At 41.3% G+C, this 13,842-nt stretch overlaps 1 protein-coding gene across 1 annotated transcript in view; it reads left to right on the top strand.

The window, feature by feature from the left end:
* RELN (reelin) overlaps window positions 1-13,842 on the top strand; it is a 258,355-nt gene that overhangs the window by 178,491 nt on the left and 66,022 nt on the right. The window contains exons 23-29 of the mRNA XM_009641400.2: window positions 944-1,081; window positions 1,726-1,912; window positions 6,276-6,481; window positions 8,180-8,351; window positions 8,727-8,927; window positions 11,042-11,277; window positions 13,264-13,421. Coding sequence (XP_009639695.1) covers window positions 944-1,081; window positions 1,726-1,912; window positions 6,276-6,481; window positions 8,180-8,351; window positions 8,727-8,927; window positions 11,042-11,277; window positions 13,264-13,421 — 1,298 coding nt within the window. The remainder of the gene's footprint in view (window positions 1-943; window positions 1,082-1,725; window positions 1,913-6,275; window positions 6,482-8,179; window positions 8,352-8,726; window positions 8,928-11,041; window positions 11,278-13,263; window positions 13,422-13,842) is intronic.

Here is a 13,842-nt window from a genome sequence, read left to right as displayed (position 1 = left end):
AGAAAATGTTGACATCACATTGGATGATTTCCTAGAGGGCCAACATCAAGCACTTTTTTAATAGATAATGTTACCTGACTCCTCTATAATAAAGAAAAATAAAGCTGTTGAAGAGAAACTACTTAACAAGAAAGGAGAAATTACAGCAAGGTTTTCTGCTTGAAGAATATCACAAATATCCAGAACAGTTATACACAGGCAAGTAATCTAACCCAATGATTCTCTACCACAAACCTTGGTGTTGTGGATTTTGTCTGAGTAGTTGGCCAAGAGCAAGCTATTTGCAATGTGGAAAAAAATAGGTGCTATGAAACAGGATCTTTGTTAAAACCTGGTGATTGTAATGTCACCAGTAATATGTAAGCAAAGTCTCATTTAGAATCATCCTGACAAAAAGAAATCTCTGTATCCAATAAGAAATAGTCAGCTACTGTTGAATGGAAATAGCCAGTATTCAAAGGGAAGAAACGTTTACACTCCAGAAGTTTAATTTCATAGAATTTTTTTTTATAATAAGTAACAGAAGGAAGCTTTACACAACTTATAGCCTGTCAACTGTGACCAAAAATATAAAAATCAAAGTCACACCCTAGTTTCATCTTTCCAGTTTTGCATCCTGTCACCCTCAGAATGGCACACAATAAAAATCCAGTAATATTTATTGATAGGTTTATCTTAAAATCATGCACAAAACCCCTTAATACCTCTGCAGCCTTCCTCAAAAATGTCCTTAATGACTGGAAAGTCCATTATATAGCCCTGTGCAGCAAGTGGCATCATCTAGAAAGTTTGTTTACAAAAATCGGTCTTTGGTTGTGGCAGTCTTTGCAGGCTGGGCTGTGGTTGAGATATCAACTTACTTCATTTTTTATAGTTGCATTTTATCTTTTTTCTTACAGTTCTGTAAGGAATCACAAACTAAAGCACTGTTATTGGTTTTAAGGTCCAGCGCCACACGTTTCCGCTGGAGTCAGTGCTACTACACAGCCCAAGACGAATGGGCCTTAGACAACATCTACATCGGACAGCAGTGCCCCAACATGTGCAGTGGACATGGCTGGTGTGACCATGGTGTTTGCAGGTATAAAGCATTTCCCAGTTCCTCTTAAAAATGGTCTCCTGACACTTCAGGTATCCTATTATTTTGCATAGGGTTTTTTGGGGGGCGTTTGCTGATGTTCTTATTTTTAGATTAAACATTAAAAGTAAAAGCACTTTGGGGGGTTAGACCATTCAAGCAACATTAACAGCTGGTTGCTCCCCACCTCTCTTTTGGAGAATCCATACCCTTGGCAGATCCAGGCATCAGAAGAGCTTTCAGTGGCATGGGGCTGCCCTGCTGCAGGTGTCCTGGTGTCCCCTCCAGTCCCTTGCACAAGGACCCCAGGAACCTGTACAGTGCCAGACCTGTTTTGCTGGGTCCGAAGGATGCCAGGGATGGCTCAGCACTGCTTGGCAGCCCCTGTCAGATTGGGTGCAATACCAAGGGCACAGACTACTGCCTGCTTCAAACTTTCTGGACACCCAGGAGGGGTTTTTTTTAGAAATAAGCTACAGTTTTTTCCATTATCCAGTTATTCTAGTTTGTTTCCAGGATCCAAAATACCAATCCCAGAATGATTTGTTATTTCCCATCTAATTTTAAAAGGTCAGTGCACTGTCTTAAGTAATTACCAGTGTCAAATGAAGTCTTTAAAAGGTTGTTACATTTATGCTTCCTTCCAGGTGTGACTCGGGGTATCGGGGTACTGAATGTCAGCCTGAAAATCCCCTTCCTTCGACTGTCATGTCTGATTTTGAGAACCCAGACAGCCTGAAGACAGAGTGGCAAGAAATTATTGGAGGGGAGATCGTCAAGCCTGAAGAAGGCTGTGGAGTCATCTCATCTGGCTCCTCTCTCTACTTCAACAAGGTACTAACGAGGGGTGGGAGACTGGGAAAGGCACAGAATGTGGGTTTGAATGGCGCATGATGTGGTTACATGGCAAAGAAAAGGAAGGTGGCAGAAAGCGGCACACGATAGGAGAAGTGCATTAAACACCGCAATGGTGCTCTGCAGGTGAAGAGCAAAGCGATCCAACGAGATAGGGAGGGACACGTGCATTACCTATTCAAGATATACCAGCTGTAATGGAAAGAAGTGAATTGCCAACGTGCTGGGAAGCATGTACAGTCATACTGTCTTAACTGCGTATTTTCTGGTTTGAGACCCGGTTCTTTCTCAGCAATCCCCAGCTCTCATTTGTTTGTTCTGCACTGCTCTGGGTGAGGGATGGAGAAAGGTTGGCTTTCCAGGGGACAAGCAGTTTAATTTGAGGTCACAGGACCAAAACTAGTAAAAAAGCAACCCCTCCAGACTTTTAGAAAGTGGTTAGCCTGTAGGAGGATACTCTTTTGTATAAGTTGGATGCTTTGCAGACAAAAATAATAGAGCAGGAAAGAGAGATAGGGAATTCTGCTAATTAATAGCAATTATAACTAAAATAAAAAGAGATCTTTATGACCAGATGTAAGATTATGGGTTGTAATCACAGATTTTTATTTTTTTTATTGTTGCTCCTTGGGTCTAGTACTGGGTTTTGTTTTGTTCTTAATTGAAAGGAAGGGTATAAATGCAGCTATGTGCTTCTCTTTTAAAGGTTTGATCAAACTGCCACTGCTGTCATGAGAGCCAGATTAGTCCCAGAAGAATAACCCGATATGCAACACCGTGTAATTGCGTGTTGTTTACCTCATTACAAAAATCTAACCCATCAAATCATTTTCAGCACTCCTACATAGTCTCACATCCAGCTCCCCTGGAAATGCAGCTCCGTGCTGAAAATTTCATAATAGACCAATCAGTATAACTAGCTAATTGCGATAATTGGATTTTTTTATATAATTGTCTTCTCTGTTAGATGTTTTTCCTTCTGGCTCAGTTCCTTATGCCAAGTTTCTCAAAGTAGTTTGCTAAATTTGAATTAACCTGCTATGATCTTTTCTTCTGATTTCTGCTAAGGAGGAGTGAAAAACTCATTTAGAAATTCTTGGCTTCTTCCTATTGATCTCTAAGGGTTAGGTTATCATTCATTTCTTGAGTAGTAGCAGTCTGCATGCCATTAACAGAAGGTGGTTTATTTAATTTCTGTTTAGATCTTTTTGAAGGCGTCTAGTGGCCATGCTGGTAGAAAATAAAAAATTGTTTTTATAGTTGCCCAACAATTCTGTATTGTTTTGGGAGCTCATATTCACAGGCTCAATTTCTTTGCATTTGCTTAAATAGCCACTTTTTATTTGAATGTCTAATGTTTACTGCCGTAATCAATTACTGCTACCAGAATTAATGTTGGCTTTTTTCTGCCGACCCTCTGTCTTTTGGTTTACAACTCATTTTAACCAATTGTAGATGTGTTTGCAATACAGAGCTCTTTCAATTAGCCCCTGCAATTCCTCTGAGGTTATGTCACTCGTGCCCTTCCTCTATTAACCTGGTTCTGTAGTTAACCCTTTGGCAGGCAGAGCTGCTGTGGCGTGTAGATATGGAAAACCTACCTGGAATAATTTTACAGCCAGAGCTTGATCCACTGTGGGTCAGTATGTTTGGCTGGTACACACCTGCCCATGGACAGCAAGGGTGTTTGCATCTTTATTATTCATTACTAGTTTGATTTGATGATGATAATTTCAAATTCCCATGGGTCTCCAAAAGAAGCTGTGGAAAAAAAACTACCAAGAGATTACCAGTGTCACCTGGGCCAGTATTAGCCACGTGGGGCTGCATCGGGAAGCTCAGAGCTGCGCCCAAGGCTGAGCCCATCTCACTCTCACAGCGTCATCCTGGAGTGCTTTATTCAGCTGGGGATAAATCAACAAATACACCAAAACAGCAGGCATAACTCAATATGACTGTATCCTAAGTAAGTTTTTTGAGGGTCAAAGTGTTCTTCACAGGTTTTAATTGTCATTGGTGGTGTAAGCTAACTGAGTTTCAAAACCACAAGCATTCAGCTCCAGAAATTAGTCTAGCAGAGTGATGTGGCCTACTTGGTAGAGTCTACAAATGAGCTATGGAACCAGGCTGTACTGCCAGCAAAGCAGAATGTTCTGAGAAGGAAAGCAATAGGCATTTATCTGTGCTGAGTTTACCCTGAATTGGGTGGGAAGAGAATAGAGGTGGTGCATGGAACAGGATTTAAATTCATCTATCATCTTATTAAAAAGCATAGATGATATTTTAAATCTCAGCTCATAAATCTTGGTACTTATGTCCAGCTAGATCATGCTACTTGCTTATCTCAAATTTGTCTGGAAGTTTGTCAGGAGGATCATGGATGTACAAGTGAGAGACAGGGAAAAACATGAATTTTGCTTGAAACATAAGCATTGTTTTACAACTTAGCCCAGGTTTTCCTTTTTGATACTTTTTTTGCTTGGAGATGGTCAGGAACCCATAATTTTTTAGGGAATTAAAAACAGTAGGCGTGTTGCCAGTTCTGCTCCATTTTGGGGGGCGGTGCCAGGTTGCAGCTACTTTTAGTGAAGGCAGACGTATGATCCCTGCATCCCCTCTCCAGCTGCACATATTTGGCTTTGCCCTACCTATAGCAGCTTGTGGCAGCACAGCGCTGTGCTGGGGCAGGGCTGTGCCAGGCGTGAGGCACACAGGTCCCCTCTGCGAGGACACTGCTCTCGCCCCGTGTCCTGCCTCCCTGCGGGCAGCTTCATACCATGTACAGCATCTTGTAGGCTTGTGGATGTGCAAGCCCACAAGTTCAGCCTCAAGCGGGGCACACAGGGAAGAGGGGAACGGGATGATTCCAATTACAATAAAAGGCTCTTAAACCTTAAAGCTTTTTTTAGCTGAATATGCTCTGTCTTCCTTTGTCAAGATGCACAGAGTGACCATGTTACCCACGGTGCTGATATCCAAGAGCTGTTTCCTGCTAGAACTCAAAATCATCCTTGCAAAAGCTGTTCACTAAATTTTGAGGCTATTTTTTTTCCCTCAGCTATGCTCAGCCAAACCTGAAACCAAATCCACAGGTTTTAGTTGAGAGACTCCTAATTTACAACACTTACTAGGAAAAGAGCATAGTTTTGTGTAGGAATAAATTCCTGCCCAGGTGAGTCATGAAGAGAAAATGCCCCTCCCTTATTCTTGTGTAGAGGGGCTTCAAGCAATGGGTATTATAGGGGCTACAATTTCCAATGATCAGGCAACCCTACACGCTGCAAGATATGAATGGGGAAATCAGATGTCAGAAATGTCTTTTTACTGCTTACGCTTTATCATTAAAAAGACAAATACTTAAAAACTTAGCCCCAGTTGGCTCAGGACACCCAGGGTCTTCTCTTTCTCTTCCAAAGTTACGTGGCACCTTGAAAGAATAAGATTAAATAGGCGTGTTGAAATTGCATTGTAAAGTTGCATTGCGTGTTGAAACATAATAATAAAAGTGCTTGTGGAATCACACCAGAGTGATTAAAACATAAAGGAGGGCCAAGCACAATCATTGTCTGAAAGACAAAAAAATGTCATGTTAACACAAAATTTTATGTCCTCCATGTTGTGCAGTTTTCTTTGCAATATTCACCCGTGCTTGACTTTGAATATGTCTGTTCATAGTGAAAGTGTCGTACTGAAGGACAACGGCATCCTGGCTTGTATCCATAATAGTGTGACCAGCAGGCGTAGGGAAGTGATGGTCCCCCTGTACTTGGCACTGGTGAGGTGGCATCTCAAATACTGTGTTCAGTTTTGGGCCCCTCACTACAAGAGGGACATTGAATTGCTGGAGCATGTCCAGAGAAGGGCAATGAGGCTGGTGAGGGGTCTGGGGCGCAAGTCCTGTGAGGAGCGGCTGAGGGAACTGGGGTTGTTTAGCATGGAGAAAAGGAGGCTGAGGGGAGACCTTATCACCCTCTACAACTGCCTGACAGGAGGCTGTAGCCAGGTGGGTGTTGGTCTCTTCTCCCAGGTAATAAGCGATAGGACAAGAGGAAATGACCTCAAGTTGCACCAGGGGAGGTTTAGATTGGATATTAGGAAAAATTTCTTCACAGTAACGGTTGTTAAGCGTTGGAACAGGCTGCCCAGGGAAGTGGTTGAGTCCCCATCCCTATAGGTATCTAAAAGACAGGCAGATGAGGTGCTTAGGACATGGTTTAGTGGTGGACTTGGCAGTGTTAGGTTAACAGTTGGACTTGATGATCTTAAAGGTCTTTTCCAACCTAAACAATCCTATGATTCTATGATTAATATTATTTCCCCCCCTCTGTTCTTTGTATTGTAGGCTGGAAAAAGACAGTTGGTAAGCTGGGATTTGGACACTACTTGGGTGGATTTTGTCCAGTTTTACATCCAGATAGGCGGAGACAGTTCTTCATGCAATAAACCAGACAGCAGAGAAGAAGGTGTGCTGCTGCAGTACAGCAATAACGGTGGCATCAACTGGCAGCTACTAGCAGAAATGTATTTCTCTGACTTCAGCAAACCCAGGTATAATTTTGGTCTAAATTAAATCCATACTGCATCAGGTCTTTAAAAAAAACTATTTCTCAATTCATGAAAACATGAATAATAATTTCAAGTTATAACGCTTAAAAGTCATTTATGTGGAAGCTTTTCCAGGCTGCAACAGTAAACTCCTGTCACTAGGAAGGAAAAACCTAATGAAAGTGGGCCTTAAAAAAACTGAAGTAAAATATAAAGTTTTCAATCACTCACCTCCCATGTGAAGCATGACTAAAATGCTAAAATGTGCAAAAGATTAGCAAGCAAATACAGAACTTGCTCCTAAGAGATGTAGATATCTGCCATTTCCTCTGATTCTGGTTTCAGATCTACTGAACATGTATTAATGTCACATACAACAAATGCTCCTATAAAGAAATATTTAAGCAGGAGAAGAAATCATGTTCAGCATTCCAAATTTGCTGTAAGCTAGCTTGGCAGTGAAAATTTTAATTGCATTTGTCTGCGTAGGTATCAACATGATTTCTGTTACCCAGAGTTCATGTCTTTCAGTATGTAAATAGTTTTATCTTCCCATCTTGTCATCTTGCATTGCAATGAACAACGTTTTCAGAAGGACTTCTGTTACTCAGCAAACTGTCCTTTTCTAGGGTGATCTAGGCACTTGGAAGTATAAAACCATTGAACTTTGTTTAGCCTCTGCTTTGTCAAAATTACAGGACACATCCAACAATGAAGCTACATACTGAAACGTTCGTCACTGGATCATCCAATACGTTTTTAGACAAAACCTTTGCCCTTCCGAGTAACCAAGAGTGATGGTCCTTACTGAATATAGCTATCCATATTTATTTTTCTGCTGCTGCAAATGTGGTCCAGATCTTATTTTCCAATTCCTTATTTTCCAACACATAAATCTAGGAATCCTCTGGAAACGAAGGTTCCCTGTCGCCCTGAACATGTCCTCCACCTCTCTCTCCCTAACAAGCAAGTGAAGCAGGGTCCGTGGTACAAAGTAACATGTGGTATAAAGAAAGAATATAGAAAGGAATATACACATACATGCATATATGTAAGGTGTTTGAAACAGGACTTAACAAGTAACTGATTACTGTACTCCTTAACATAAGTACGATTAGGTTTAAAACTTCAACTTTTATTTAACATCATTTTTGTAAAGTGTTTCCTAAGTTCAACACAAAGCAAGCTATCTGAGAAGACCTAAAGTTCTTTTATGAAGATCCATATATAGGAGGGCTGAAATATTTTTATCCACAGCAGAAAACTCTGCTACATAATCTATGGCATTGTAATAGAAGGGCGCTTTTGTCTACAAATAGGACCAACCAGCAGAAGCGAATGAGAAATTAGTTTTGCCAGCATATTTCACTATTACTTGCTGGCACCAGAAGAACGTTAAGACTTGCTGAACATGGATCAGCTGAACAGTTTAATTCAAAGCTGAAGAGTTCAAATCAGTTCCTTATTGTGCTAGGCAGTATAGCAATAAGAGTAAAAAATAGCCATTATCTTAGAGTTTACATTCTCCACAGACCAGAAGGCTTCTTGATATGCAGTGTATAAATAGGTATCCAGATACGTAGAGGATTTCTGAGGACGCCTACATGTAAGACAGATACTGGCTTTCCTGCCTCAGTGGTATTTCTCCCATTTCTCTATAAACTGTGTTCCCTAAAGTTCTTCTGAATTTCTCTTCTTCAGGTTTGTCTATCTGGAGCTACCAGCTGCAGCCAAGACACCTTGCACGAGGTTTCGCTGGTGGCAGCCCGTGTTTTCAGGGGAAGGGTATGATCAGTGGGCCATTGACGACATCATCATTTTGTCAGAGAAGCAGAAGCACATCATTCCCGTTGTTAACCCCACTTTACCACAGGTAATAAGCAAGAGAAGCTGTGGGCATCCCATGAAACAGGAACCATCCTCTCTGTTGGTAGCCTTTTCTTTGAATATAATTTTCTTTGAAAATATTGGGTGTATTTAAAGACACAGCTATAGCGTTTGCAGCTGTCTGTCTGTGTGGGAATAAGCTGGGTCTTACCACAAAACCATCAGGCTCCTAATCGTTGTGACAGAGGATGAAACTATGTATCTCCTCAAAAAGTGCAGATGGAAATTTTGGAAATTCCAACCCTTTGAAAATGACAGAAAGTACAAATAGCAAAATTTGAAAGTTGATCATTTTGGAAATTATTCTGAAGCCACCCTGAAAGGTGATAGTACGTTTTGTTTTTCTTTTCATTTCTAACAGAACTTTTATGAAAAGCCAGCATTTGATTACCCTATGAACCAGCTGAGCGTGTGGTTAATGTTGGCCAACGAAGGGATGACCAAAAATGAAAGTTTCTGTGCTGCCACCCCCTCCGCCATGCTCTTTGGTAAATCAGATGGAGACCGGTTTGCAGTGACTCGAGACTTAACTCTGAAGCCTGGATATGTCCTGCAGTTCAAGGTATTCCTTAAACACAAATCCCTGCAGAATATCAGTAGAACTGCCCTTAGTCAATACTTGCAAGATGTCACTGGGGCCACAGTTCAAAACAAGGTGATAAATTGTACCAGTGCATAAAAAGATGTGAAAAGCACAAATATGAATTCAGACAGCATAAAAGATCATGCTGCTTTCTAACAGGATAGCCAAAACCTCGGTGCAGGAGAGCTTTTTTACCCCTCTGTGAAAATTTTAAAGCTTGTTCTTCAACGCGTTTCAGAAGCGGGTTGAAGCAACTGTCATTATATTTGAGTCAGTACTAGGAAATGCTACTGCACTGTCAAGGGAAAAAGGATTTATCCCATCTGGGGCTCCGTGACTACAAAAGCTCCAATGTGGTTTGCGTACATTTCTTGTATTTTAAACTATTTAAGGACTTACAAGCTGCTCTGTACTCCAGTGTGTGTTTTTCATATAATTTACTTTTATTGTGTCAATGAATATAGGCTCCAATTAGCATTCTCTTCTTTAAAGGGCTTACAAAAATTTCAGTGGTCTGACAATACATCAGAATATGGGCTCCAAAGAAAGTGTATTTGCTTTGACAAGCTCTTGTTTCTGAACCCTAATCAAAATTTTATTGAGTTTATAATGAAATCCCATTGGTGAATTCTGGAGGTTGGTTGCAATGCAATTTTAATGAACTCACCACAAATACATGGTCCTTACATAATTGGTGGATACAGACACTGAATAATTTACAAGTGGAATTATTAAAGAGATCAGATGTTTACAGGCAGCTTTTCAAATATAATTTCCACAGTTCTATAAATAGGAAAGTTAGTTAGAAATAATGGGATTTGTAAAATAATCTCTTTTCACCTAAAAGTTATGCTAATGAAATGCTATACAAACAGAGGGATCGCAGTACAATTTCTGAGTATCACTTCTAGTTTTAAACTTTAAACTGTCTAAAACCCCAAAATATTTCAATATATAAATACCATTTAACCTGGAAAAGATGCTATTTACCTCTTGACCACTTTCCTCTACTTCAGTGACTAAGTCTCCATTCTGTAGGTTTGATGATCAACAGCATTTCAAAAATGGTTTAGTCTGAAAAAGCAATACTTAAAAATATTTCATACACCATCCATCTCTGAAACACCTGGCAGTGTAACACAAATACACAAAACATAAACAACGTATCAGGGAGCAGTGAGTTCTTCTTTATAAAGTATATTATTTAAGGCCTGAATTTATACTCCTCTCTTTCTTGGAAAGCTTTTAAACTGGCCTGCAATAAATGTATTAGTCCTATTTGCATGCTTTAATTTTAAACATATGGTTCAGTGTTTTCCTGAGTTTGTGAAATTTCCATTTTAAATAGCTGTCTGGAATAATTTTGCATTGACAAACTCCAAGACAGTAATTTGTCAAAATTATTTCATCTTACATGAATTATTCTGGTTTACATTTTACATTCTACAGCTCAAGTAGAATTTCTGCAATAAAATAATGAAAACTAATATTTTTCTGATAGCTGGAAAAATGAAACTGAAAACTTCAAATCAGCAGTTGATTTTTGTCTTGGTTACATTCTCATTTCACATTTGAGGGTTTTTACTTCTGATTTTGCTCTATTCTGGGGGCCCAAACTGCAGCACCAACTCCCAGACATCACTTCCATGAGGTCAATGGCTATGCTGCAGTCCGGGCTTGCAGCCCAGGGCAGGGGGGACCTGGCAGTCAGGCTGATCCTCTGGGCACCTTGGAGTGGACTGCAGATGGGATGGGTCTCAGAGGATACAGCTCTTCTCTCTCCTTCTGGACATGAAGGTGCCTGTGCACAGTTTGCTCTTCATGGCCTGCTATGCACCAGGACCTTTGAAAAGTTCCTTGCACATTCCAGTGTGCTAAACCCAGCAACCTCAGTGAAGGGATGGTGGGAATTTTTACTAAGAAATGTCATATATGTGTCAGAAACAGGCTCCAAGCATCAGTCACTGTTTTCCAGCAGGGTTCAAAGCAAGAGTTCAGAGAGCTAAGCCTCACAAAGTACAGAAGTCCAAGGTGGTTTGCAGCCAATAAATACCAATAACAGCGCTTGCATCTGTTGCTCTGCTTTTTTGCAGCTGAACATTGGTTGCACTAACCAGTACAGCAGCTCTGCTCCTGTTCTGCTTCAGTACTCGCACGATGCTGGGCTCTTCTGGTCGCTCGTGAAGGAGGGCTGCTACCCTGCGTCTCCAGGCACGAAAGGATGCGAGGGAAGCTCCCGGGAGCTGAGCGAGCCAACCGTGTATCACACGGGAGACTTTGAGGACTGGACAAGAATTACTATTGTTATCCCCAGGTCGCTTGCAGCCAGGTACTGTACCTTGTAAACCAGCAATGCCAGCGGTACCCGTGAATTAGCTGCCTCTTCTTTGATGCTACATTAGGAAAAAGTTGCAAGCTGTGGATAAAAACAGTGTTAAAAATCAACAGATCTGGGAAAAATACTTTGTGCTCTCCAAGACAGGGAGAAGCTTTTCATTTTAAAGGTGTCAGAATGGTCTATAAAATTAAATTACAAAGCAACAAGGAACCCAGAACATTTTAATTTAACATCAATCTCTTCATCATGGTGCTCTCTGTCTTTACAGATATCAGTTAGGTCAGAGGCACCAGCAAGAGAGTGATAGGTCAGTGGAATCAAATGAGCCATTTGAACAGGATTAATTTTAGAGTTACCCCTGGGCAAAGAAACCCTAGGCAAAGAAAGCCTGGAGGGGTGTTTGAGCTGCTGCGTGAATGCGCTGTGTCACTGAAGGTGGCCAGGGCAGCTGAAGTCAAAGGAGGGAGGAACGATGGGTGTGCTCCTCCGTTAGCGCGACCTCGGCGTCGGGTTAATACAGGTGAGAGAACATCAGGTGGTGGAAGACACAAATAAGCCTTGAAATCAGGAAGCTTTTCTCCATCTGACTTGGATTTGGCTGAAGTTTCTCACTCCCCTTGCTCGCTGTCTTACACCATCAGTAAACCACCCTGGTCAGATTTGCCGCCTGCACCAAGCGCTGCCAGCGCCGCCATCCCCCGTCCCCCGAGCCCCTGGCCATGCCCCCGCTGCCTCCTGACCCTGTCCCCCCACCCAGCCACCTCTTGCTCCCGGGTTTTGGCTCCATCCTCCTGCTGCGGGCTCCTCATCCTCGAGCCCTGGCACAGATTTTGAGTATGTTGTGTAGCAGGGGAGCCAGTGCCTTTGCCGCAAGGAGCTGAAATAGCAGCATGTACCGTAACAAGTTTGTCTTTTCTTCAGTAATTAGCCAATAAAAGCAGGTGCCAAACGGCACAGATCTGACACCAGCTGATTTGCTTTACCCAAAACAAGCAGTGCAGAATCAATAGCAGCAATCTGTTTGGCATTATGTTCAGTAATGTGATCGGGAATAAGAAGCTCATGCTAATACATTCAAAATATAAGTATTGCGAGTACGATGAGAGTGGTTCATGGTTCATGGGTTATCCGGAGAGCATCCCGTTTCACCAGTTGGTACAAAGCACTCACACGATGAACACCTACTTGCCAAATCCCAGTGCATAGCGGAAAAAAGGCAATAGGTTTATTACAAAGAGGATCTTAGTTAATTCATTGGATTGGCAATGAGATTTTAAAGTCATTCCCCTCTCTGGAACTTCTATAAAATGATTCAGCTAAAAGTTAAAGACTGAAATTAAAAACCAAAGTATTTTTTCTTCCACGCATTTCCTATACTGTAGGTCAGATGGAGGAACTTCTTAGTGTAGGCTCACCAACGTCCCTAGAGCAGTTTTAGTTATACAAAGGTTTAGTTATACAAACTAAGGTTAGTTATATATGTTATTTGCCATTATTTTTATGAAGTGGATTATTTTTCTTGTATCCAAATTACTTGAAGGTTTTTTACTCAAATTTACATGATCCTGTAATAAACTCTGCATCACTGCTATTATATAAGTAACATAAAAAATGGAGTTCTGGGATTTTAAAATGTAATTAACAGCTTGGGTTGAACTGAGTAGTGAAAGGCATCTTCAGAGTCACGTCTAATCATTCACTCTTCTTGATAAAACTGTGTATCTGTTCTTTGCAACACCCTGGTGGATACAGGTCAGAGAAGTCAAAATACATTAAAAAAAAAAAATCTGGAAAAAATATCTGTAAGTGAAGTTGCACAAACTGTAGGATGTCAGAAATCCATTTGCACCTTATTTGCACACGGCTAATTTAGGAAAAGCTCCTTTTAATCTTAAACAAAGAGCACATAAAGTATGCAGCAGGTATTGAAGCTGGGAACAGCAATATCGTGCCTCTCGTTGTTTTGTTTCTCTACAGTAAGACTCGATTCCGCTGGATCCAGGAGAGCAGCTCCCACAAGAGCGTGCCTCCTTTCGGCTTAGACGGTGTTTACATTTCTGAGCCTTGCCCCAACTACTGCAGCGGCCACGGGGACTGTGTCTCGGGGGTCTGCTTCTGTGACCTGGGCTACACAGGTAAGACAACCTTTTTTAGGGGGGGAGTACAGTAAGCATTGGCTGAGTCAAAGCTGTAAATCTAGCATCTTGTTTTTCCTCTCCGATATTCCGGAAAAATATATGATGACATAAATTTAATGGGCTGCCAGAAAGAATCTTTCCATTTTGCTAAAGAAAATTCTGCACAGGCAAAACAGAGCAGCTGAAGGCAGCTGACACCGGTGATTTTTCTGGCAACCGCAATCTTTGAACATCACCATCTGTATGAATGGGGGAGGGACTAGCGATAGAAGAGAAAACAAAACAAAATATTATAAACTAAAAAGTCTGCTTAAAAGACTTTGGATCATCTTCAAAAGAATTGCTGCTGGTTTTGAGTCCCCTGGCCATCAGATGGCATGGGACCAGGAGGGAACATATGTTCTGACAGGCCCTTCTG

Source organism: Egretta garzetta, unplaced genomic scaffold (assembly GCF_000687185.1).
Source record: "Egretta garzetta isolate BGI_Z169 unplaced genomic scaffold, ASM68718v1 scaffold156, whole genome shotgun sequence".
NCBI lineage: Eukaryota > Metazoa > Chordata > Aves > Pelecaniformes > Ardeidae > Egretta > Egretta garzetta.
Note: the sequence above shows the minus strand (reverse complement) of the source record. Positions and strands in the feature narration are given on the sequence as shown.